A 25,301-nucleotide genomic window follows, 5' to 3' on the forward strand; every position below is an offset into this window, starting at 1 on the left:
AAATGCTATTCCTAGAATTCCGCCCTCTCCTTCTTCTTTCCTCTCTCCTGCTCCACCTGCTCTCTGGGTTTTAACCAACACCTATAGTGTCAGTCGCTCAGTCGTGTCTGACTTTTTGCAACTCCATGGATTGTAGCCCACCAGTCTCCTCTGTCCATGGAAGTTTCCAGGCAAGAATACTGGAGTGGGTTGCCATTTCCCAACCCAGGGATCGAACCCAGGTCTCTCACAATGCAGGCAGATTCCTTACTGTCTAAGCCACCAGGGAATACCTATAGGCTGACAGCTAATTCTCTGATTCCAGTTCTAGAACCATCTGCTAAGAGATATGTCTAGCGACCCCTCCACTGCACTGTCCTATGGAGTTCTTAAATCCAATTCATTCAAAACCTAATGCACTCCATTTTCCTGCTCCTTCCATGAACCTGAGACTGAATTTGAAGGTGCCCTTGGCTTTGTCTTCTCCCTCTCACTCCCTTGTTGAAACGAGGAACCAGGGCCAGTCTGTAGCACGCTTTATCCATTCTTTGAATCTATGCCCTCCTCCTCATTCCAGACCACTGCCTTAGCTATCAGAATTCCCTTCCTGAACTCTTTCCAGTAGTCACCCCACTGTAGGCTCAGCCACTCTTCACTCCCCACCCAATGCAGCAATGTGATCATCCTGGATATAAGGGCAGGCATGTGTCCGCTCTGCTTGGAGGCCTTCACCCACTTCCAACCATCACCTGAAGCTCCAGGCCCAGGACTCGCTGGCTTCAGCCTTCCTCTCCTGACTCCTCCACCTTTACCATAAACAACCTCATCCTCCTTCTTGCCCCAAACATGCCCTTAAGCAAGCTGTCCTCTGCCAAGGCTGCCCACCACTCATCTTCTTCACTACCAAACTGCTGACCATTCTTCAAAACTCCAGCAGATGGCTTCCCTTTTAGAAGTCTTTCCCGAGCACTTTCTATCCCTCCCATCCTGAGTGAGTTGTTCCCTCCTCTGGGCCTTTCTTGTCTAATTCGATATGATTCTTCTTATCAAACTGTATTATCTTTTGGGATTGATGATAATTATCTTCTGTGCTAAACAGTAAGTTCCTCCAGCTGAGAGACCAGGTCCTTCATCTCTGCCCTCAAGGGAACTATAGCAGAGCAGACCTCAACAAAGGCTTCTTGAATTAAATCCCATAGCCAAGACAGGACACTGGCATCAAAAGGTTTTGCAAAATAGCTATTTAGACTCAAAAGGGAATGCAAAAAATGCCTGTTACCTAGTTATTAGCTGCTTTCTCCTTTCTCTTCTCTCTCACTTTCAAACGTTTTCTTTTCCCTAAGGTCAGCATTACCTTTGAAAATATATATTAGTCCCTGTTTCTTCCTTTTTGTTTTTGTATATATTTCTTCTTTTTCTAAATCAGATTTCAAGCTCACTTTCTTTTCATTGTTAACCAGGTTGTCTGCCGATGTCCGTTTCAGAATCGCTTGCCCCAACATTTAACCACCCGGCCTGTCTCTCACTATTGCCTCATCTCTGGGTCCTTTAGAGAGACTTTTGTGGAATCCCTGGTCTCCCTCACTGACCTCACCGGTTTCACCAAGAGTGAAACCACAAAGGATGACTACATAAAATTCTAAATCCAGTCACCTGTGAATCTAAAAATGGGTGCTTCTGCTCCAATATAAAACGTATTTACTTGTAATTGTTGTCTTGATTCCCCTGGAGAAAGACATTTTGCTGCACAAAATGCAGGGCTCGGTATAATCTCTTGGCAACTCAGGCTAACTGACACTGTGGAAACTCACACGGGGCAGGCGACTCGGCCAGCAGCCTGCTGCGTGGGCAGTGTGTGCTCATACACACTGTCCATTCATGGGAACTGCCTACGTGCCAGGACCTGGGTGAACCCTCTAAATGCACCCTCTCATTTAATCCTCATAACACCGTAAGAAGCAGGTGCTGTTGTTACGCGGGGTCCTCTCTACGGGTGAGAATACCAACCTGCAGAGCCTCAGAGACTCACCCGAGGACAAAGCTAGTGATGGGGAGCCAACTCTGGACCTGAACACAGGCAGGCCTGGACACCCCCTCCTGACATCGTCCTCTCTCCAGCCAGTGTTTCCCACCACCCAAGAAACAGATCTTCAGGTGCGTTAGATGCCTTGATAGAGTTAGGAAGTGAGGAGACTTCAAAAACCAAAGAAGCAGGAACAACCACGGCTCACAGTCAGATGGCTCTGCAAGCTGAGAGCCCCTTCCCACCTTCCCCCAAGCACATCCTGGGGCGGGCAGCACTGCGGTGGGCTCTGGAAGATGTTTACCACAAGAGACGTCCCTGTGTAAACCGCTGCAGTCACATCCCCCCTTTTATGTAGGACAACCCTTAGCATTGACATTCTGCTAAACTAAGAAAAGCTTTGGCAGATGCCCTCAGGGAATAAAACTGTCAGCTCGGAGTTCTCCAAACAAAGACGCTCCTGTACCAGAGAACTGTCTCCTCATCTCTTGGACTCTTGCCCACGAAACCTCCAAAGATATCACTCCCCACAGCCTGTGGTCCAACCAAGGGGAGGAGGCAAGAACTGCAATAAACTAGAAGGAATGAAGTTGGAAGCAAACAGCTCAGTTGTAAAGACACACGAAGACTGAGTTTCCCAACAGCAAGAATAGCATTTGCCCCAGAGATGAGAGAATGTTCTGTAGGCATTTTCTGGTCTTTGGCAGAATCAAAGATGATAGGCAGGCTTGATCCAGGGGACACCTGACCAAGAGTAATGCCAGAGGGTTAAGAAGGGGGGAAATTTTAACAAAAAGTAGACCAGGAAAGACCCCTAGTTAAAGACTCCATTGATAAATATCCCCAATGAACAAAGTAGTTTTCTGAAAATCCATAAAGAAAATTAGCATAGAGGACACAGCGACAAAATAGATCTCCTATTTTGAGACCATTCTCAGTTCTGGGGCAGGGTGTGAAGTTAACTATGGTGGATTGTTAAAATAACAAATTGTGCCTCTTGGCAATGCGAAGTTGCAAGTACTCCCATTAAGACGTAAAATGTCTTTCATCATCACCTGAATCTGGGCTAGACTTGTGCCTTGCTCTGGCCAATAAAATGTGACAGAGATAATGTCATGCACATTCTAAAGCCCAGGTCTTAGGAGTTTTAATGGTTATTGTCGTGGCAGCAATCCCAGGCAAGACCAGCAAGGAATGTATCAGGATGACCCACACAGTGTCATTAAAAAAAATAAGCTGTTATTAACTGCCAAGTTTGGGGGTAGATGGTGCTGTGACAGGGTTTCCCAGGTGGTGCTAGTGGTAAAGAAGCTGTCTGCCAATGCAGAAGAAGGAAAGAGACTCGGGTTCAGTCCCTGGGTTGGGAAGAGTCCCTGGAGGAGGGCATGGCAACTCACTCCAATATTCTTGCCTGAAGAATCCCATGGACAGAGGAGCCTGGCAGGCTACGGTTCATAGGTTCGCAAAAAGTTGGACACAACTGAAGGGACTTAGCATGCACGCCAGGTACAGTGACAATAGGTGACATCATGGTAGCAGGAGGGGGTGGGCTTCCCTGGTGGGTTAGAAATAAAAAAAAAAGAAAGAATTTTTTTCTGAAAAGACAAGAAAAGAAATGTTGGTGTCAGAAGAGAAGATTTACCTGCATTCTTGCCATGGGCTCTAGTTACAGAACTTTGCATAGTAACTGGCACATTGCAGGCATGGAGAAGGCAATTAAGCTTCTACAACCCATTAGTAGTAATCTATCTGAAATAAATGTGTAGATTCTTCTTAATGAAGTGACCGCTGTATCTGTTTATGGGAAGAATTGTTGTCAGATGATGGACATTTATTCCCTCACCAAGTCCCCGGCACTACAGATTTCCTGTCTCCTTGGACTCATTCATTAATTTGTTCATTTGACAAATATTTATTGAACAGCTACTCTGTGTCAGGCACTGTCTTGAGTGCTGGGAAATAGAAGAGAATGAGGTGGTCTCTATCCACAAAGACCTCAGTTCAGTGAGGGAGAGAAGAATACAACAGATAGATATTTTTTTTTTGATGTGGATTATTTTTTAAAGTCTTTATTGAATTTGTTATGATGCTGTTTCTGTTTTGTGTTTTGGTTTTCAAGGATCAGATCTTGACCCTCTGCATTGGAAGGTGAAGTCTTAACCAGTGGACCACCAGGGAAGTCCCAACATATAAATAATAATAAATGAGTTTATACAAATAATTAATAGATAAGTTATAAAGCAATATGAAGAGTTTTGGCATCTATAAAAACAAAACCCAAGGTACAAGGACATGGAACAATGGATTGGTTCCAAATTGGGAAAGGAGAAAATCAAGGCTGTATACTGTCACCCTGCTTGTTTAATTTATATGCAGAGTACATCAGGTGAAACGCTAGGCTGGATGAAGCACAAGTTGGAATCAAGATTGCCAGAGAAATATCAATAACCTCAGATATGCAGATGACGCCACCCTCATGGCAGAAAGTGAAGAGGAACTAAAGAACCTCTTGATGAAAGTGAAAAAGGAGAGTGAAAAAGCTGGCTTAAAACTCAACATTCAAAAAATGAAGATCATGGCATCCAGCCCCATCATTTCATGGCAAATAGATGGGGAAACAATGGAAACAGTGAGATACTTTATTTTCTTGGGCTCCAAAATCACTGCAGATGGTGACTGCAGCCATGAAATTAAAAGACTCTTGCTCCTTGGAAGAAAAGCTATGACCAACCTAGACAGTGTATTAAAAGGCAGAGACATTACTTTGCCAACAAAGGTCCATCTAGTCAAAGCAATCATTTTTCCAGTAGTCATGTATGGATGTGATAGTTGAACCAAAGAAGGCTGAATGCCAAAGAACTGATGCTTTTGAACTACGATGTTGGAGAAGACTTTGCGAGTCCCTTGGACTGCAAGAGGATCAAACCAGTCAATCCTAAAGGAAATCAGCCCTGAATATTCATTGGAAGGACTGATGTTGAAGCTGGAACTCCAATACTTTGGCCACCTGATGCCAAGAACTGACTCATTGGAAAAGACCCTGATGCTGGGAAAGATTGAAGGCAGGAGGAAAAAGGCACGACAGAGGACAAGATGGTTGGATGGGATCACCAACTCAATGGACATGAGTTTGAGCAAGCTCCAGGAGATGGTGAAGAACAGGGAAGCCTGGCGTGCTTCAGTCCATGGGGCCGCAAAGAGTAGGACACAACTGAGCAACTCAACAACAACAACAAGGTACAAGCTTCTCAGTTGGACCAACTTGACCTTGATTCCCTGAAAAAATCAATACTTTGGCTCCACTTAGCAACCCCCAGAGCTAATGTGGTGCAAGTTGGCTATTCCCTGCACCACTTCCCAACCCTGGGAGTCAGTACCACCCCCACATCCAAGCATCCCACCTCCAACATCTGCAGAGGGGGCACTCATCCTGCCTCTCAGAGCCCCAGGTTAGGTCCTTCAAAGTCTCCATTTCCCAGTGTGGAAGAGGAAGCCTCAGATTCCCATATGGCAATGTGTGAGATCATACGTGTCAATCCTTCACCCATTCTGGTTAAGAAATTACAACATGAAATGTTAGAGCTGGAAGGGCTCAGAAAACATCTGTTCCAACTCTGTCATGAGGGAACTGAGGCCCAGGAAGGTGGAGATCTGACCCCACACAAAGCTGCCCCTAATTACTATCCAGACCTCCTTCAACAGCAAGGTGCATGGGTGAACAAGGGCTAGAATTCAGCCTTCGATTCTCAGGTCAGTGGTCTCTTCATTACATCATATTGCCTTCTGTATCTTCTGATAAAGAGTCAGAAGAAGAGCAAAGAGAAGTGGGTAGGTCACTCCCATGCCAGGTGTTCCAAGATGCTGACTTTGGGTCAAACGCCACCCACTAAAGCACTGGAGGGCTCCTGCCTGGATGCAGGATGGCGATCATAACTAACTCAGTTGTGTGGCCAGAGGACCAGTGCCCCCTTGGAACTTGGGATGCTGAGATGTGGAGGATGTCACCCATGGCAGTATGACCTTATCGACAGGATGCTTTCAGAAGCTGTACCTAAGAGCCAAGAAGTCTGGGTAAACAGTGTCCTTTCCACTCCCAAGAGCTGTGTGTCTCTTGAATTAATGGTTTCCTTTGATCTTGATGGACATAGAGACTCATGAAATAGACTGTTTCCCTCTTTGCTATGACCTGCTAGGAAGCATGGGGCAGGATTTGCTGCCAACCCCACAAAGGGTACAGGAGTTTGTGGCATATATTCTGAATACCAAATAGATTCCAAGCTTCAACTTAGCTATCTACCCTTATTTTTTCCCTCTTCACATCTCCAAATCTCCTCACCTATTTTTTTTTCTTGTATATATTGGGAATCACCTTAAATCTTATTTAATGATTAAATAAATAAACAAAAAGCTGATTTTAGGTTGAAACTAAGGGGAAAAAATGCCAAGAGAGAAAAATAACTCGAGTGGAAAGATCTACAAAACTGGGACGAGCAGTGAAACACTTCTCTATACAAAATACTTACATGATGAGGGTAGGATAATACGGTAATATAGAAGCAAGGGTAATATGCAAAATACTTAACACTGGGTCCAGCACAGCATGAGCTCATCAAAACCGATCCTGCTGAGGCCAGCCATAAATAACTGGCCTGCCCAGGCTTGAGGACACCAGCTACCATCACATGTGGCCAGCAGGCAGGAGACCTGGATTTTTGTTCTCATTCCAACCTCCGCTACCTGTGAGCCCCCCAACTGACTGGAGCCCCACTTTCTTCTAAAATGAACCCCTGATTTACCACCCTCCCAACTTTGACACAGTCTAGCTTCCAATAAACCACACCTCTTCTAGGAGACCTGGTTGGATGTACTTTAAAAGAAGGCCCCACCCACTGGAAATTTTACGCAGAGCTTCTAAGTTATGATTCCAGCCAGCCCCTCAATAATTTCCCTTTTCCAGTTTGCTGCTTGTGACATGAGGGCATGATGAAACACCAGCTTCACAATGGGATTCAATCTTATTAGCAGGAACCTGATTAGATTATATTTCACTGCAGCCCAGAGGCCACCGTATTTCAAGGACAGACATGTCAACTGTGCTAGGAACATGCAGAGACCTGCTCTCCGCAGACCTCCTGGAATCCGACCCCCGCCTGCGGCAGGCACAGTACAACACAGATGAGGCGTAACCATAGATTCCGACCTTGAGAAGGTGTTTCGGGCGTAGTGCATGATGCTGTCGAAGTCGTACATCTCTCCCAGAGAGCTCACTTCCCCAGCTTCCATTTTTAAGAAATTATACTCCTGACCTGTGACACAACACTCTGTTAAGGTCTTTGAAAACCAAGGCAGGCACCTGAAAGGAGGCAGAGGGGGGAGAAGGAGGGCCCATAGCAACTTCCGAGAGCTCTGTTAGTCAGTCAAACGACAGGCTTGGTGGTGGTTCTTCTTGTTGTTTTTGACAGATTAGAAATTTGAAACTTAGAACAGCTCTGTGTGGTCCCAACCCCACCACCCAACACTCCTCCCAAAATGCCTCTCAAAACTCTTAAAGTAAGTTAATAGACAGGTTAGTTATGAAATAAAAAAAAATTGCCTTTAACTCTCTAGTCTCGCTATTGAAGGAACAAAGAAAAGAAATCCAATATTTAAGTTCAATCTCAAATTCACTATTCAGACTCTTGAAAGCATTTTTAAGTCAAATATATGATTCAATCAGTGACTTTCATGTTCAATATGAATTTCTGTATAAAACTGTTTAACACAGGGAGGTATTTTTAAGAAATCTAGACACTTTATCTGCCTTGGGATAGGCAGAAATACTGTTTTTCATGTACTTGTGTCCTAATTATATTTCAGTTTCAAAAATATGTGTTGCCTACATCAGCAAAAATGAGCCTTAGAAAAGCAACTGGGAGAACTCTTTTTTTGGATGAGTAGCTTTGATGCTGCAACAGTGTTCTGGTCGATTCTGTTCCTGTTAGGAAATGGAGTTGGATTTCACAGTCCGTTACGACATGGAATCATTTTGCTTCTGCTCTAACCTGAAAGCTCTAGCAGATGACCTCCCAGGAAGGACCACAGAAGGACAAAGGACAAAATGCTGGTGACAAAGGCCTCCATACTTACAAATGAGTGTCAGTCTGCCCTTCTCTTTCCTCCCTCCTGACCCCATGATGCTACCTGCCTGACTGCTGGCTTCTAGGCTCCATACAGACTCCTTACCTGGCTGGATGTTTTCTCTGATGATGGTTACATGCTGGTCTCTGTCTGGCCGGGTGTGTTCATGCCAGAACCCAACCACATGGCCCAGCTCGTGGGCCACAATGCCAAACTTGTCACAGTTTTTTCCAATGGATATGGCCTGTGGGCCTCCACCTCGGCGCCCAACATAGGAACAACAGCTGGACAATTGCAGAAATACCCAGGTCAGCAGATCAGGGAATGAAGCTTGAAAACAATCTCATTGTCCAACTTCCCTCCCAAGGCAGGAATTCCCTCCAAAAATGGCTCTTGACCTTTTTGGTGGCCTGGAGAATCCTTAGAAAGATACGGCCTCTCCTCCAGGAAAAAAGTACATACCTTCCCCCACCCTTCTATCCCTGAGTCTCTGATGACAAGGCAGAGACAAAGGAAGGAGCCCCTGAGTTTCTGTAAAGCATGAGTCTTTTTGCTATTATCAGAGGAGCCTTAGAGATGACTTCCCTTCTGGGCACAATTATTTTTTAAAATATATATTCATTGTTCCTAATATAGAAAGCTGTAAAAAGTAAATTAAAATGGCCCATAATCCAACCACTCAGATAACTTCTATAAAATGTTTAAAAAATACATGCCCATGTCACAAAAGATTTAAGTATAGTATTAAGGTTCCAAAGATAACTATTGTTAACAGCTTCTCAAATTCTAGTCCAAAAAATGTAATACATCTGTATATACACATATAATATTTTTAATTACAAAATACATCATGTACATTGTCCTTCATCTTGCCTTTTTTCCTCCTTAATTCATAGATATTTTCATAACAGTAAATGTTAACCTAATTTTTTTCAAAGCAACAAAGTATTAAAATTTATTTAATCAGTCTCTTATTAACACACATTTAGACTGACTTCAGTTTTTTCTATTTAACCGAAGCCTCAGGGAAGAGGGAGACAAAACAAACAACAAAATACAAAACAAAGAAACCACTGGAGTCTTACTTGCTTTTGGTAGGGTAAATTCCGAGCAATGGAATCAATGGATAAAAGGATATGTGCATTTGATATTTTGATAGATGCTATCAAGTTGCAATCCCAAAATGTTGTGTCTTTTTATATGCCCATTAATAGTATGTTAAATAGCCCTATTTCCCCACAACTGGGCCAGCCCTGGTTTTGCCAAACTACTTTTGCCAATTTGATAGATAAAAAGTGGTATTTCACTGAAGCTGGATAGTTTTCCATGTTTTATGTGATGTTTATATTTTTTTCTTGTGAACTATGAGATCACATCTTCCTCCAGTTGGGGAGGGGGGAGGGTTGTCCATCTTTTTGTTACTGATTTGTAAGAACCTTTTGAAAACTAGGGGATTAAATCTTTGACTCTTAAATGCATTACAAATGTTTTTCGCCCTTTGTTATTTTTTTGTTATAGCCATATAAAGGTTTAAAATTTTAATGCAATGTCTTTATTTTCTTATGTGCTATTTAGAAAGGCCATCTACACTGCAAGATTATAATTAATATGCAATCTTGCTTCCTTCTAGTACTTTTCACATTTGTTCTTTTTCTTTTAAAAATCCTTACATCTTTGGACTTCCCTGGTGGCTCAGTAGTAAAGAATCAGGAGACATGGATTCAATCCCTGGTCTGGGAAGCTCCCATATGCCATGGAGCAACTAAGCCCATGTGCCACAACGATTGAGCTTGTGCTTTAGGGACTGCGAGCTGTAACTACTGAGCCTGCATGCCCCAGAGCCGGTGCTCAGCAACAAGAGAAGCCATCGCAATGAGAAGCCTGTGCGCCGCAACTATAGAGTAGCCACTGCTTGCTGCAACTCAAGAAAAGCCTGCACAGCAATGAAGACCCAGCAAAGCCAAAAATAAATATGAAAATACATTTTTTTAATGCTTACATCTTTGATCTGGCCAGAATCATTTTTGGTATATGAAGTGTGGTAGTATCCCAGTTTTATTTTCTTTAAAATGAGCTGCTGAATTATCCCAATAGTCACATATCCCTGACTAATCCATCTTTCTCTCATTTAAAATGCTACCATATTAGTGTATAAACATATTCATTTCAAGCTCTTTCGTTCCATATATCTTACTTTTTTCTTGAGTTCCAAATGGTTTTAATTATTATGTTCATTTGCATTTTAAAAATAATTTTATTTATTTATTTTGGCTCTGCTGGGTCTATGTTGCTGCACAGGCTTCTTTCTAGTTGTGGTACGTGGGCTTCTCATTGTGGTAGCTTCTCTTGTCGTGGTTCCCAGGCTCTAGAGCACAGGCTCAATAGTTGTACACTGGCTTAGTTGCTCTGTGGCATGTGGGATCTTGTCAGGGATTGAACCCATGTCTCCTGAATTGGCAGACTGATTCTTTACCGCTGAGCCACCACGGAAGCCCTTCATTTGCATTTTGATATCATATATGTTGGGATAGAACATCAGACCTCTTCTCTTCCCCTACCTCTGTCCCTATCACTATTGTTTGTTCTCTCTGTTATTTCTACATGAAAAACTCTACTATCATTTATTCAAGCTCTTAAAATATATGTGCATACACACCCACAAATACATATATGAAGATGCTGTTTAAATCAAAATGGCATGAATTTATAGGTTATTTTAGGAAGTCCTGACATCTTTACTATGTTGGGCATTTCCATATGAGGAAACAGTATGTATTTCCATTTTTACTTCTTTTTTTTAAAGTTTCCTTAGAATTTTGTTGTTTTCTTCCTATACGGCTGGCATATTTTTGCATTTTTGTTATGATTTATTCTTAGACATATTATCTACTATGTTTCTACTAAAGTTATGATTTCCCCCATTATGAAAGTATTACTGTATCAAATTATTTCATTAAGGCAAAAGTTATTTACTATTGATTAATTTTGTAGTCAGTTACCTTAATAGAGTCTCCTTTTGTTTCTGATAGTTTTCCTATTGATTTTCTGGGTTTTTTCACCACATGTCGCATTAACTTCAAACAATACTTGTTCTTGCCAATATTCATTGTGTTTATCTTTCTCATGTCAAATTACATTAGCTAGTATTTCCAGAAAAAAAATGTGAAATAACTATGGTGATCATAAACATCTTTTGTTCCTGATTCTAATAGAAATGCTTCTAGAATTATCATTGATAAACATGATGTGGGCTTTTGGGATATATATATATATATTTGATTTGTGTGTGTTATGTTAATGTGTATATGTGGGTGTGTTAAGTCAAGGATCTATCATGAAGGTATGCTGAAATGTGCAGATGCCTTTTTAGCACCTATTGAGACATGAATATGGCTTCTCTCCTTTGAGCTATCAATTTGTTGAATCATGCAGATAGATTTCTTAATGTTGAACTAGTCCTGTATTCCTTAGATAAACCTTTTTGGCAGGCTACTCTTCTATTCTTTTACTGCTGTGTTCTATGTGCCAACATTTTAGTTAGGATTTTGCATGGCTGTTCATAAGTTAGATGAGTTTATAATTTTCCCTTTTTAGTGCCACCTTTTTCATTTTGAGGTAGCAACACCATGATAGTTTATTAAAAGTAAATTGGAAGAATGTTTTCTTTATGCTCTAAAAAACTTAAATAGTACCAGAGTGATCTGTTTCTTGAAGTTTTGAAAGAATTCATCTGTGAAACTCTAGGTTAATGGTATGAGGAGAAAGTTTCTCCATCAATTTTCCAATTTCTTTCAAAGTTACTGGTCTGTGCCAGTCCTTTATATCTACCTTGAAGTCAATCACATCATCCAGGTTTCAACATTTCTTTCCCTAGAGTTTATAAAGTTCTTTTTTATGATTCTGCTGAATCTGTGGTTACTTCTCCCTCTTGCATGTCTAACTTTGTATGTTTCTGCACTGCCACTTTTTTGTCTTAGACTAACAAGTAATTAGTTTATCTACAGTTTTTTGTTTGCTTATTTGAAGAAGTCAGTCTCCAATTTATCGGTTCTATAATGTGTTACCTTGTCCATTTTCTTGCTCTTGTGAGGTTTATTTTGTTGTGGTGGAGGGTTTTATGTATTCATTTGTTTTGCTAACTTCTTCAAATTGAATATTTCACTGTCATTCTTAATTCTCAGATTTGTGGCTATCTGAGGCTATGTGGTTTTTTCTGGACATAGCTTTACCCAGATCTCTTCAATTCTGAATCATGGAGCTTTTGCTATCTAGATGTCTTGTAATTTTAATCCTGATTTCTTTAAAACCTAAGAGTTGTAAAAAACAAGGGTGGGGGGAGGGGAGGTCTTAACAGATAATGCAGGAGCATTTATTCTATTTTTGTTGTTGTTATTATGTCCAGTTTCATTGCTTTACAATCAGAGAATATTTTAATTTTATTTTGGACTTTTAGAATACATTGAGGTGTTTTTAACACTTAATAGATAAACCATGTCTATAAATGTTTAAGAGGCATTTTTAAAATGTGTTACAGGTTATAGAATCTGGTAGACCCAGAGGCTCAACTCTGTTAATTACATTTTTCCAGTCCTCTACAAATCTCTACTTATTTTTTGGTTAACTTGACATTGATCTACTTGGGTTGACAGCAATGAAATAAAGTCTTCTGCCGTTGGTGTTTCTGTCGATTTCCCCTTGAAACCCTTGGGGCTTGTTTTATGACTCTTAATGCTATGCTATTTTGTGCATAAAGATTTATGACTGTTACATTCTCACTGTAGCTTGTACTCTTTCTCATTATAAAGTGTCTCACCTTTTTTTTTCTTTCAGCACTTTCTTTAAAAATGAATTGAAGAAACAACAAAAAAGTGTTGTCTACAACTAGCATTGTGATCTCAGCTTTCTTTTTGTTAGTATTTGCCTATATGCCTTCTTACCTTTTGCTTTTAAACCTTTCTGGATCATTTTCTTCAGTAGTCCTCTCACATATATAGCATGTAGTTGGATTTAAGATTTTGAACTAATATGAGAAAGTTTTCCTTTCAGGAAAATACACCACACTTATATTTATTGGCATAACAGATAAGTTTGGTTATAATACAATCATCTTATTATTTATCATGTTTTCTGGAGGAAGTCTGTAAGCCCATGGAGCTCACAAAATTACATGCAGAATTTTGTATAAATGTATATCCATCATGAGGGAGCCCGTAGCTCCATCAGATTCTCAGTGGAATCACTGGCCCCAAGTTGGTTCAGAATCACTTCTCCGTATGAAACATTCTCAATTCCTTCAGCTTGCTCCCATGACAGGAAATACAAACACCTTGTCATTCTGGAGTCTTCCTCTTGACCTACCTACTTTGTCCCCGGACTGTGAGTTCATTGAGGGCAAGAAGAGTTTCTGGCAAGTTCTGGACTCCTATATATTACAGCATATTAGAACACATATTGTTTTAGAGAAAAAATTCAAGGCTCATGGGCCACCTGACTTGTCTGCCTCAGTCTCCACTGAGGTGAACTCACTTTCACTTACCCACATGTTCTGTAACTGAACACAATGAAGCTTTCTTCATCTGTCCTCTCTATGAAGGTCACGCAGGTATGCTTCTCCCAATGTCTCATGGCCTGCTTAAAAATGGCCCTCTGGCTTCCTGAAATGACAGGATAGGTGCTCATCAATTCATTCATGGGTCCATAGCTTCCTTAGATGTTCTAGAGCATGCTGGTTCATTAACAAAGCTTGTTCCAATGATCAAAAAAAAAAAAAAGCTTGTTTCAGTGACCCAGAATTAAAATGAACTAGGATTAAGGATTTCCCTGGCTAAGAATACAATATAACTTTCCCAAATAACCAAAACTTAGAGAGTAGGAGTTTGTGAATTGGAAGCGAGTGTAAAAATAGATTTTCAAATGTCCCCAGCCTCCCAACTTTTCCTTTGTATTGAAAGTACTTTCCTAAACTTTAAAAAAATGTTACTTAGGTTATTCAATTTGGAAATTTTTGACCTTTCAAGTAACTCACCAGTACTGCATTCTACCCCTTCGTTTTACTTTCTACCTATAGGAGAGTATATTCCCATATGCTCTAAAAATTCTATTTGTAGGTACACTCATCATATTTTTGCATTAGGTTTCAGTGTTTGCTGGGGGATCCTTGAGCCTAATGTTCTACAAGGCCTTTGAGAACAGACGAATTTCATACTTCCTCCAAACTTTTCTTAATATTTCCTTGACTAGACATTGAAGATAAATCAACAAGTAAATTAGGAGCAAGAAAAAAGTAGTTGCAAACTCTAGGCTGATAGTTTCATCCAGTCAATAAGTGTTCTTTTAAAAATCTATCAGTCTGAAATAAATAAGATAACTGTATTTTGATTTTGGTAGAAGGAATGAGAAGGATCTAGAAAAAAAGAATTGTTTGGGAAGTACACAGGCAGGTTGGGGATGGGATCTGAATTCTGGAATGACTTCGTTGCAGAAAACCAACAAACCACTAGGAGGTTCCCATGATGATCTAGAAGATGTGGGTGTGGTGTCATTTCACTGACCCCCTAAAACATATATACAGAATAAAGAGTAACTTAGCTGTCCATTTTGGGGGAGCCATCTTGATACTTTAAGTTAAAATTGTTTATAGAACAATGATTCACCAAAATAGCAATCCTACTAATTATAGAATAAAAAATCTCTTTGTAAAGAAAGTTTTCTTTATAAAATTAGTTAATTTTGATGAAAGTTATATAAATATTTGGCAAGATAAGCACACTAGATCTGAAAGAACATGGTTAAGATGCCAAGAAACAGGGACTTCCCTGGCAGTCCAATGGTTAAGACTCTGGGCGTTCACGGCACTGGATATGGGTTTGATCCCTGGTCAGGGAGCTAAGACCCCCACAAGCCATGTGGCAAGGCCAAAGAAAAAAGAAAACAAACAAACAAAAAATATATCAAGGAACAAAAGTTAGCAGCTGATGACAATTCCTACATTTTAGTTCTTTAAGAACACACATCTCTTTCTCTCTCTTATTAGAACTGGGGACTCTTTGAGGGGCAGAGTGACATTGTACTGGAGGCTCTGGGATAATGCCTCAGGGACCGGGTGACCACCTCTGAGGACAGAGCCCCAAATGAGACTGAAGTTTCCTCAGGCTGAGTGCATTAGACCCTGTGGTCGTGAGGAAGCTTGAAGCACGGGGACTGCTATGACCCCAGCATCTGTCCCATCCCACCTGAGTCCTTGCAGGGAGAACTTTGCCCACTAGGGGAGACAAAGCCCCCAGCCCCAAGCAAGCCTCATCTGGAGCTACTGACCAGTGAAGTTCCCTCCAATGACGTACGGGATGACCCCTCCCGGCCATATCCTCTCTGTCCTTGAGGTTGTGGCTCTTCGGACCCGGGGAGAGAAGGTCTCAGCTCCAGCATGCAAGGTTCCAGGGCTCTGTGGAAGCAGGGCATTCTCCTTTCCATCTGCAAGAGAGTTGGGCTGCCATTTACTTTGCTTTTAATTCCTCTTGGGCATAAAGTGAAGATTATATCACCCATGAATCCACAAAAGGAGAAAGTCAGAACATGTATTCTAAAGGGGATATTGGATCTGTTCAGGGTTTTAAACCTGAGTAGAGGAAGAGAAAGTGTAGGGCTTCCCTGGGGCTCAGTGGTGAAGAATTCACCTGCCGGTGCAGGAGACACAGACTGGTTCGATCCCTGACCCAGGAAGATGCCACGTGCCTTGGAGCAAGTAAACCCATGTGCCTGTTGAACCTGTGCTCTAGAGCCGGGGAGCTGCAAACTCCTGAGCCCACATGCTGTAGCCACTGAAACCCACATGCCCTAGAGCACATGCTCCACCACAAGAGAGAAGCCATTGCGATGGGAAGCCCGTGCACTGCAATGAAGAGCAGACCCCACTTGCCACAACTAGAGAAAAGCCTGAGAAAGCCCCACACAGCAGCAAAGACCTAGCACAGCCAAAAATAAAGAAAAAAGAGAAATTTTATTTTTTTAAAGAGTAAGTGTAGTAAGCATCCTAGGCCTAGTATAGAAGTGGGTCTGGCTTGTAGGAGGTCTTGACAGAAGCCCCATGGGACTCAAGGGCAGCCTGTGAGCCACAGAATTAAGTGACTAGGACACCTCACAGCCCTTTAAAGTGGAGCCAAGTTAGGGATGTACTCTCTTCTCAGAGCCACAGACACTGGGGAGAACAAACTGCGTCAGTCACCTGCCTTGACCAAATATTGTCAATGCTACAAATATTGGAAATAATTTGGCCAGTGTGACGAATAAAGTGAATGAGTCTGTGATGCTGGGAAAATAAATTATTTGCAAGATAAACCAATAAATTATTTGCAAAATAAACCCCTGTAAAATGTAGAGCCCCATAGAATCCCCAGCTCTTCTGGATTTCTCTGTATATCTGGACCTTGAGGGAAGAATATGGGAAAGAAATGGGGACTCTATTTAAGGCTCTGAGTTCAAGTTATGATCCCTAGGAACAGCAGAGATAGATGGGTGGGTAGAAACGCTTAACCTTGAGGCAACTGAATAATTGAATCCACATTTGTTTAATTCATCATTCAGACAGTTTAAGGTTTTGTTTTCAATCTACTTGCTTACACTCATTAAGCTCACTTTGGGACATTTTCTCTTTTGTTTTTATATTTTTTCCCCTAAAAATTAGATTTGGTTTTGTTTATTCTTTTTGTTTTCATTATTTCATTAATTTTATTTTATTTACATCCTTCTATTTTCACTTATTTTATTCTGATGTTTCCTTTCTACCTTCTTTTCTCTCTTTTAAAAAAACTGAGATACAGTTCACACATCATAATAGTCACCACTTTAAAGTGTACAGTTTACTGGTTTTTAGTATATTCACAAATTTGTGCAACCATCACCTCTATGGAATTCCACATTTTCATCACCACCAAAAGAAACCCTGTATCCATTATCAGTCAATCCCTCCAGCCATTGGCAACCAGTAATCTACTTTCTGTTTCTATGGATTTGCCTATTCTAGACATTTCATATAAATGGAATCATGCAATACGTGGCCTTTTGTGTCTAGCCTTTTTCACTTAGCATGTTTTCAAGGTTCATTCATGTTGTAGCATGTGTCAGTACTTCACTACATTTTATGGCTAAATAATAATCTGCTGTGTAGGTATATCACATTTTGTTTACCTGTCCTTTAGTTGGTGGACATTTGGTTTGTTTCCACTTTTTCGGCTATCATGAATAATACTGATCTGAACATTAATGTGCACATTTTGGTGTGGACATATATTTTTCAGTTCTTTTGGGTATATGCCAAAGAGTGGAAGCATCCCAATGCACATAATAACTCTATGTTTAACCTTTTAGAGAACTACCAGACTGTTTTCCAAAGGAGCTGCACTATTTATATTCCTACCAGCAAAGTATCAGGGTTCCAGGATCTCCATATCCTTGTCAACACCAATCTTTTTTATTATAGCTATCCTAAGGCTGTGCAATGGCATCTCACTGTGATTCTGAATTACATTTCTCTAATGACTAATGATGTTGAATATATCTTTGGGTGCTTATTAGTTATTTGTATATCCTCTCTGGGGGTTCCCCTGGTAGCTCAGTGGTAAAGAATCCGCTTCCTAACACAGGAGACTCATGTTCGATCCCTGGGTTGGGAAGATCCCCTGGAAAAAGAAACGGCAACACACTTTAGTATTCTTGCCTGGGAAATCCCATGGACAGAGGAGCCTGGCAGGCTACAGTCCATGGGATCAAAAAAGTCAGACATGACTTAACAACTAAACAACAACAACATATCTTCTTTGGAGAAATGTCTATTCAAATCCTTTGTCCATTTCTCAACTGGGTTGTCTTTTTATTCTTGCATTATAGTTACTCTCTGTATATTCTGGAGACCATATCCTTATCAGACAAATTCAAATATTTTTTCCAATTTTGTAGGTTCTCTTCTCATTTTTATGATGGTATCCTTTGAAACACAGAAGTTCTTAATTTTGATGCAGTCCAACTTATTCATTTTTTTCTTTTGTTGCTTTTTGTGTCATACATAATAAATTACAAGCATACTTTGTTTAATTGTGCTTCACTTTATTGAGTGTTTTTTACAAATGGAAGGTGTGTGGTAACCCTGAGTTGTCAGATGATGGTTAGCATTTTTTAGCAGTATTTTAAAATTATATACATTGTTTTTTCAAATGCAATGCTTTTGCAAACTTAATAAACTACAGTATAGTATAGACATAACTTTTATATGCAGCAGGAAACCAAAAAATGTGTGCAACTTACCTTATTGCAGTAGTCTGGAGCCAAGGTCACGATATTCCAAGGTGCAGCAAAATCCAACCTCTTTACAATTCACATCTGTATTTTCTTTTAGAGTTCTATAGTTTTATCTCTTGTATTTAGATCTTCAAACATTTTAAATTAATTTTTGTATATAGTGTGAGGTAGGGGTCTAATTTCATTCTTTTGTATGCAATATCTGGTTGTACTAGCTAGGGTCACATAGAGTCGGACATGACTGAAGCGACTTAGCATGCGTGCGTGTGTTGGAGACGGAAATGGCAACCCACTCCAGTATTCTTGCCTGGAGAATCCCAGGGACGGAGGGGCCTGGTGGGCTGCCATCTATGGGGTTGCACAAAGTCAGACACAACTGAAGCGACTTCGCAGCAGCAGCACCATTTGATGAAAAGACTAGTTTTCCCTCCATGGGATTGTCCTGGCAACCCATAAAAAATCAATTGGCCATGCTTTTCCAGCATCTTGAGTTAAATGTTTGGCACATTAATTTTCAATTGTTCTTATATTCTAGTATTACCATTTTTAACACTGAAATTTCTCTGAGTTCCTTTTTATCTACATCCCGTCTTTTGACATGTACATTTCTTAAAAAAATTTTTTTTCATTGAATTTGTTACAATATTGCTTCTGTTTTATGTTTTGGTTTTTTGGCCGAGAGGTATGTGGTATCTTAACCCCCTGACCAGGGATCAAACCTACACCCCCTGCATTGGAAGGTGAAGTCTTAACCACTGGACCACCAGGGAAGTCTGACATGTACATTTCAATGTTAGACCTTGATACATCCTGTAAGTTCCATTTGGACTTTCTTCTTTGGTCCTTGAATTATTTAGAGGTGTGATTTTTAATATCTAAAATGTGTGTGTGTGTGTGTGTGTTATTGATCTCCAACATTGCTTTGTGTTCCAAAGACTTACTCTCCAAGGCAGGGGTCAGTAAACTTTTTCTGTAAAAAGCCATATAGTAAATATTTTTACATTTTGAGGTTACTATATTCTCTGTTGCAACTATCTAACTCTGCTACTGTAGTGTGAAATCAGCCATAGACACTATGTAAATGAGTGGGTATGGCTGTGTTCCAATAACTCTGTATTTCCAAAAACAGATGGCAGGCTAGATTTGGCCTTCTGGCCATGGATGCTGGCCTGTGCTTCAAGGCATCAACTCTTTGGTGTCTTGAGCTTTGCTTTATGAAAACAGTGACAGACTTTATTTTCTTGGGCTCCAAAATCACTGCAGATGGTGACTACAGCCATGAAATTAAAAGACATTTGCTCCTTGGAAGAAAAACTATAATAAACCTAGACAGCATATTAAAAAGCAGAGACATTACTTTGCCGACAAAGGTCCATATAGTCAAAGCTATGGTTTTTCCAGTAGTCATGCATGAATGTAAGAGCTGAACCATAAAGAAGGCTGAATGCCAAATGCTTTTGAACTGTGGTGTTGGAAAAAACTCTTGAGGGTCCCTTGGATTGCAGGAGACCAAACCAGTCAATCCTAAAGGAAATAAACCCTAAATATTCATTTGAAGGACTGAAGCTGAAGCTGAAGATCCAATACTTTGGCCACCTTATGCAAAGAGCTGACTCACTGGAAAAGACTGATGCTGGGAAAGATTGAGGGTAGGAGGAGAAGAGGAGGGGATGACAGAGGATGAGATAGTTGGACGGCATCACTGACTCAATGGACAAGAGTTTGAGCAAGCTCCAGGAGTTGGTGATGAACAGGGAAGCCTGGCATGCTGCAGTCCATGGGGTTGCAAAGAGTCAGACACAACTGAGTCACTGAACAACAATGTGATCGCTTTTTATAAATGTTTCATATATCCTTGAAATAAAGTGCATCAATTTCCAAAACTGATGGTTGAAGGGTGCTACATATGTTGTTCAAATATTCTCCTTACAAATATTTTTGGCCTCTTGGTTTATCTGCTATCAAGAAAAGTGCTTTAAACAACCTTGAGAACTGAGATTGTGAATGTCATCTTTATTTTTAATTTTTGCTTTATATTTTTCAAGGCTATGTTGGTTAAGTAATACAAGTTAAGGATTGTTAAATGTTCCAGCTAAACTGTATCTTTTATCAATAAATACCCTCTTTATCTGTAATAACATTCATCCATAATAAAGATTATTTTGACTGATATTAATATTGCTATGCTAGTTTATTTTGATTAGTGTTTGCCTCGTATAGTTTTCCTTCATCACTTACTTTCGATCTTTTTTTGTAATTATGTTTTTTGCTTTAAATGAATCATTCAACAGGTGTTTTCTGTGGGCAATACATTTTCCACAACAAACAATGAAACAAGCTTTGCAATGGTCATACTATTGAGGTTCAATTTTTTTTTTTGTATATGAAATGTGTGCTAACTCACTTCAGTCATGTCTGACTCTTTGTTACCCTATGGACTGTAGCCCCACCAGGCTTCTCTGTCCATGGGATTCTCCAGGCAAGAATACTGGAATGGGTGGCCATGCCCTCCTCCAGGGGATCTTCCTGACCCAGGGATCGAACATGCATCTCTTACGTCTCCTGCATTGCCAGGCAGGTTCTTTACCAGGAAGTATATGAAATAATTTTTGTAAATTGAAAAATTTTTTGGAAATAATTATAGATCCATATGCAGTTGCAAGAAATAATACAGACAGATTTTGTGTACCCTTGACAGTTTCCTCGAACATTTTATAAAACTATAGTATAACACCACAACTGGGATATTGACATCTACTGATCTCATTCAGATTTCCCCAGCATTATATATACTCATGTGTGTGTGTGTGTGTGTGTGTACAGTTCTACACAATTTATTACATGTACAGGTTTGTGTATCCACCATCACATTCATGATACTATAAATAGTGCCATCACCATAAGGATCTCTCATGTTGCCATTTTACAATCACATCCACCTTCCTTCCCCCTCCCTCCCAACCCATTCCTAAACTCTCAACCACTAATCTGTTCTCCATTTCAAAAATGTTCTCACTTGAAGAATATTATTTAAACGGAATCCTACAGTGTATAACCGTTGGGAACTGGCTTTTCTTTCTCAGTGCCATTCCCTGGAGATTCATTCAAGTTGTTGCAGGTATCAATAGTTCCTTTTAATTGCTGAGTAGTACTTCATGGTATGCACGCCCCACAGCTTGTTTAACCATTCACTCATTGAAGGACATATGAGTTGTTTCTAGCTCTTACAACCTTAATGTACAGGCATTTGCACAAAGATTTTTATTTCTTTGTAATAAATACCGAAGAGTGGAACTTCTGGGTCATACAGAAGTTGGGTTTATTGCTGCATTCTCTACTCTGTTCCCTTGCTTATCCCTCTGCTAATATAACACTGTCTTAGTATCAGCCCTCCGTATCTAAGTGTAGTTAGCTTTAGGTATCTGTCATTAAAAGCAAATAGCTATTCCTTCCTGATCATGACAATTTCCCTTTCTTTTATTTGAGTGTAACTCTGTATTTTTAATTTGGGGTAAGGGGAAGGTTTTGTTTTTTTTCCTAGTAGTTCTCCGTTTGTAAAAGCAGTCCATGCCAGTTCAGTCGCTAGAGCCAGAAAGTTGGCACGTAACACATCTTTCAGCCTGAACATAATGATTTTACTGCTAGAATTTCTAGATCGGGATTCACACACTTGCAGCTCTTGGGATAAACCCAACCCACAGATGTGTTTTGTTTGGCCTGGATGCTTTTGGACCACACTTTGTTTTGTTTTTTCTTAAATCTCACTGGAGAAGCCAACTTTTAAAAATCAAGGACTTTCACATAGAAATCCCAATTTTCTAGTTGTTCTTCAAAAATGGGAAGATGTGGCAACAGTGGCCCATCTTCCATCATCTGCAAGCCACAGCAGTTAAGTAGCATCTGCTCCTCACAGTCAAGGCACATGTTTTCCTGGTTGCTGGAATCTATCTCCCACTTCACATGGTTCCATCCAGCCACTTCACCCATTGACATTACCTGCTTGGCCTCTACAGATATTTTAACTTGCTATCCCAGCCCAGGACTACAAATTGCATCCAGATTCCAAACGTATGTGTGCTCAGTTGTGTCTAACTCTTTGCGACCCTGTGGACTATAGCCCACCAGGCTCCTCTGTCCATGGGATTTTCCCAGCAAGAAGACTGGAACGATGGCCCTTTCCTCCTCCAGGAGATCTTCCAGACCCAGGGATCAGACCTGCATCTCCTGCACTTCAGGCTGATTCTTTCCCGCTGAGCCATTGGGAAAGCTTCAAATGTGAGTTGCCCCAGTAGGCTGGAAGCTCCATGGGGGCAGGGACTGTGGCTGGCTCATTTACCACTCTATTCACACCCAGCACAGTGTCTGGCTGGTGGTAAGCATGGGGTGCTTTTAGGTTTTCAATTAATTAATTAAAGAATGGATGAGTTATTCTAAAAATAAACAACCAACAGTCCAAACAATTCTGCGGCGGAAACCTCTCCAAAATGTTGGCAGCCCTGAAGTCCTTAATGTTTAAATCCTGAGAATCATCCTGTCTTAAGTAATCACAGGCAGTGATGTAGCAAGTGGAAGTTTGTTATTCATTTCCCATATGGTTTTCAACAAGTCTCTTAATTTTCCTCTGCCGCCAACTCCCCCTTGAAGAACAGGCAAAAATACTTCTCTGTTTGAGGAACTAACACTAAGGAATCCGATGTTTCTCAGAGAAGCTGCGCTTATCCATACTTGTGACCTGGTGTTATAAGGGCCTGTGTGCAGCCGAGTCAGTATGGGAAAATCTTAAGTACACCTGGAAAGAGGCTGGAGTGTAATTTCCAGAGATGGGTTATTGAATGACAGTTTCCCCCTCAGTCCAGTGAGAAATTTAATTTGTTGAGGACTCAACACAGGAAGCATTTGCCGATTAAAAATATGTCTAAACAGATGTTCTGCTTAGCCTGGAAGAAGGATCTTAATGCAACTGTCATTATTGGATTTTCTTGGATTACTACTATCTGGAATCGGAGTCCAAATAGAAGGATGTAATTATTTATTATGGTCCAAGAGTCCTGCATTTGAAGAGGAGCACAGGGGTGTCTGAAAGGATTTAACACGCTGGGGGTTGGGGTGGGCTGGGGGATAAAGTCCATTTAAATTCCCTGGCTCTGGGAGTGTACCCTCTCCTCTCTGAAAAGGCAGAGCGGCTCTAGCTATTCAATGTTCCGTTTCCAGCTGAAGGCACAGCCGCATCATAGACAGAACCAGGCCTGACCCAGACTTCTCAACCGAGGAACTGCAGATTTTCGATTAGTCAACCGGTCCCTCCCACACTGGAAGTAAACACCCTGATGGTCCAGCCATCTGCATAACCCTCACCTCATGGGTGATGGGCAAGCTCACACCTTGCCTGCGGTGATTCTGAAAGGCTGGGTGAAAGCGGAAACTGTGGCTTATTCTCCACAATGGTTTGATCAAGGAACTTTTAAAAAATCCTGGTGTCCACCCCCTGCCTTGAGACTGGGAGACTGGGACTCAATTAACCTAAAGGACTGTCAAGACGTCTGTGCTTTTTCAAGCTCCCGAGGTGACTCGGACACAAAAAGAAGCTTGAGAATCAATGAGGTAGCCCAGAGATTAAGAGCAAGAGGCCTGGGGTCCGGGGCACTTAGGCTGAAAATAAATGTTGCCATTCACTACCTGTGTGGCTTTAGACAAGCCACTGTCCCCTGAGCCCTCCTGCCTGCTGTGTGGCGGTGTCATGGGCGTGGAGCCAGGCGGTGAACATCAGACTGCCATGGTTAGAACTCAACAAGAGCTGCAATCATCACCATCATGTTTGCATTTGGGGATAGGCTATAAAGAATGTCCAAAGTCAGGTTCAGTTTACACCCAGATATGCTGACCTGAGTGACATTCAGGGGTCTGGATGCTCTGTGCCTAAGTTTGAGGGATCCTTATTCTCTGGGACAACTGAATCAGGTTGTTCAGACCAAAGCCCTCAAGGGACAGCTACAGAAAGGGAAAAGTCCCTTCTCTTTTATGAATATGATTCTGGAAATCAGGCTCTATCAAAATAGTCACAGCTTCATTTGAGGAACAGTTACACACTTCATTTCATTAATCCCATTATCAGCCCCCAAATGTATGCTGAACTCTCATCTCCAGAGAAGGAAGGCTCCTCAGACCAAAGGGTCTGCCAGGGGGGTGCCGAGTGAGTAGTTCCCCAAGCCCCCCAGCACTCCCCAAGGCTGGAAGCACAAATACCCACCGTCAAGGCTGAAGAGAGCCACATAATGCCAGGAAATAAACCTGCTGCCACAGCTGACCAACCAGAGGCTCCCTTCAGATCCTTTATCCTGCTTGGGCAGTCTCTTTTTCTGGGGGGTGGTGGAAGGAGGGCGGGTTGTGATTAAAGGGGAATCTGAGATTGACACAACTTGTCTTATCTTTAATTCAAACAAAACAAGAGGTACCCAGTTTGGCTCTTGACAGTGCCCTGGAGGGACAGATGGGAGGGTTGGAGGAACAAGTTAGAAGGGACCATCCTCACCTCACCCTGGGGGTCTCCTTCCCCCTCCAGCTCGCCCTGGATGCTTAAAGACTCACTCGTCTGCTGTGACAATACTGGAGGGATTCAGACTGGAAAGATTGGCCTAACTTTGATATTATCCTCTTCAAACACACCAGGGTCATCTGAGGGGCTGCAGACTGTGGATGTAGCCAGCTGCAGGGGCGTGGGGTGTGGGTGGGGCAGTGCTGTCATCCTCCCTAAAACACCCGAGAAGAGCTCTCATCACAATGTGAATACCGTGTACAACCCAACCAGAGGCAGAATTTTAATGGGTGGCGGCAGCTTTATTCCTTCCTGTCCTCCTTAATTGTGTTTCTGTGCAGCTGTTGAACAGCTGTGAAA

The 25,301-nt window shown here is 41.3% G+C and overlaps 1 protein-coding gene across 2 annotated transcripts in view; it reads right to left on the reverse strand.

Annotated features, from left to right (window-relative positions):
- The window catches only part of TLL2 (tolloid like 2), a 136,173-nt gene that overhangs the window by 44,465 nt on the left and 66,407 nt on the right, over positions 1–25,301 (reverse strand). Inside the window, exons 4-7 of one of the 2 annotated variants that reach the window (XM_043925982.1) lie at positions 15,434–15,589; positions 13,656–13,773; positions 8,225–8,403; positions 7,203–7,308 (exon numbers count right to left, since the gene is read on the reverse strand). In XM_043925982.1, coding sequence (XP_043781917.1) covers positions 7,203–7,308; positions 8,225–8,403; positions 13,656–13,773; positions 15,434–15,589 — 559 coding nt within the window. The remainder of the gene's footprint in view (positions 1–7,202; positions 7,309–8,224; positions 8,404–13,655; positions 13,774–15,433; positions 15,590–25,301) is intronic. The other variant, XM_043925984.1, reaches the window with a different exon arrangement.

Source organism: Cervus elaphus, chromosome 15, assembly GCF_910594005.1.
Source record: "Cervus elaphus chromosome 15, mCerEla1.1, whole genome shotgun sequence".
NCBI lineage: Eukaryota > Metazoa > Chordata > Mammalia > Artiodactyla > Cervidae > Cervus > Cervus elaphus.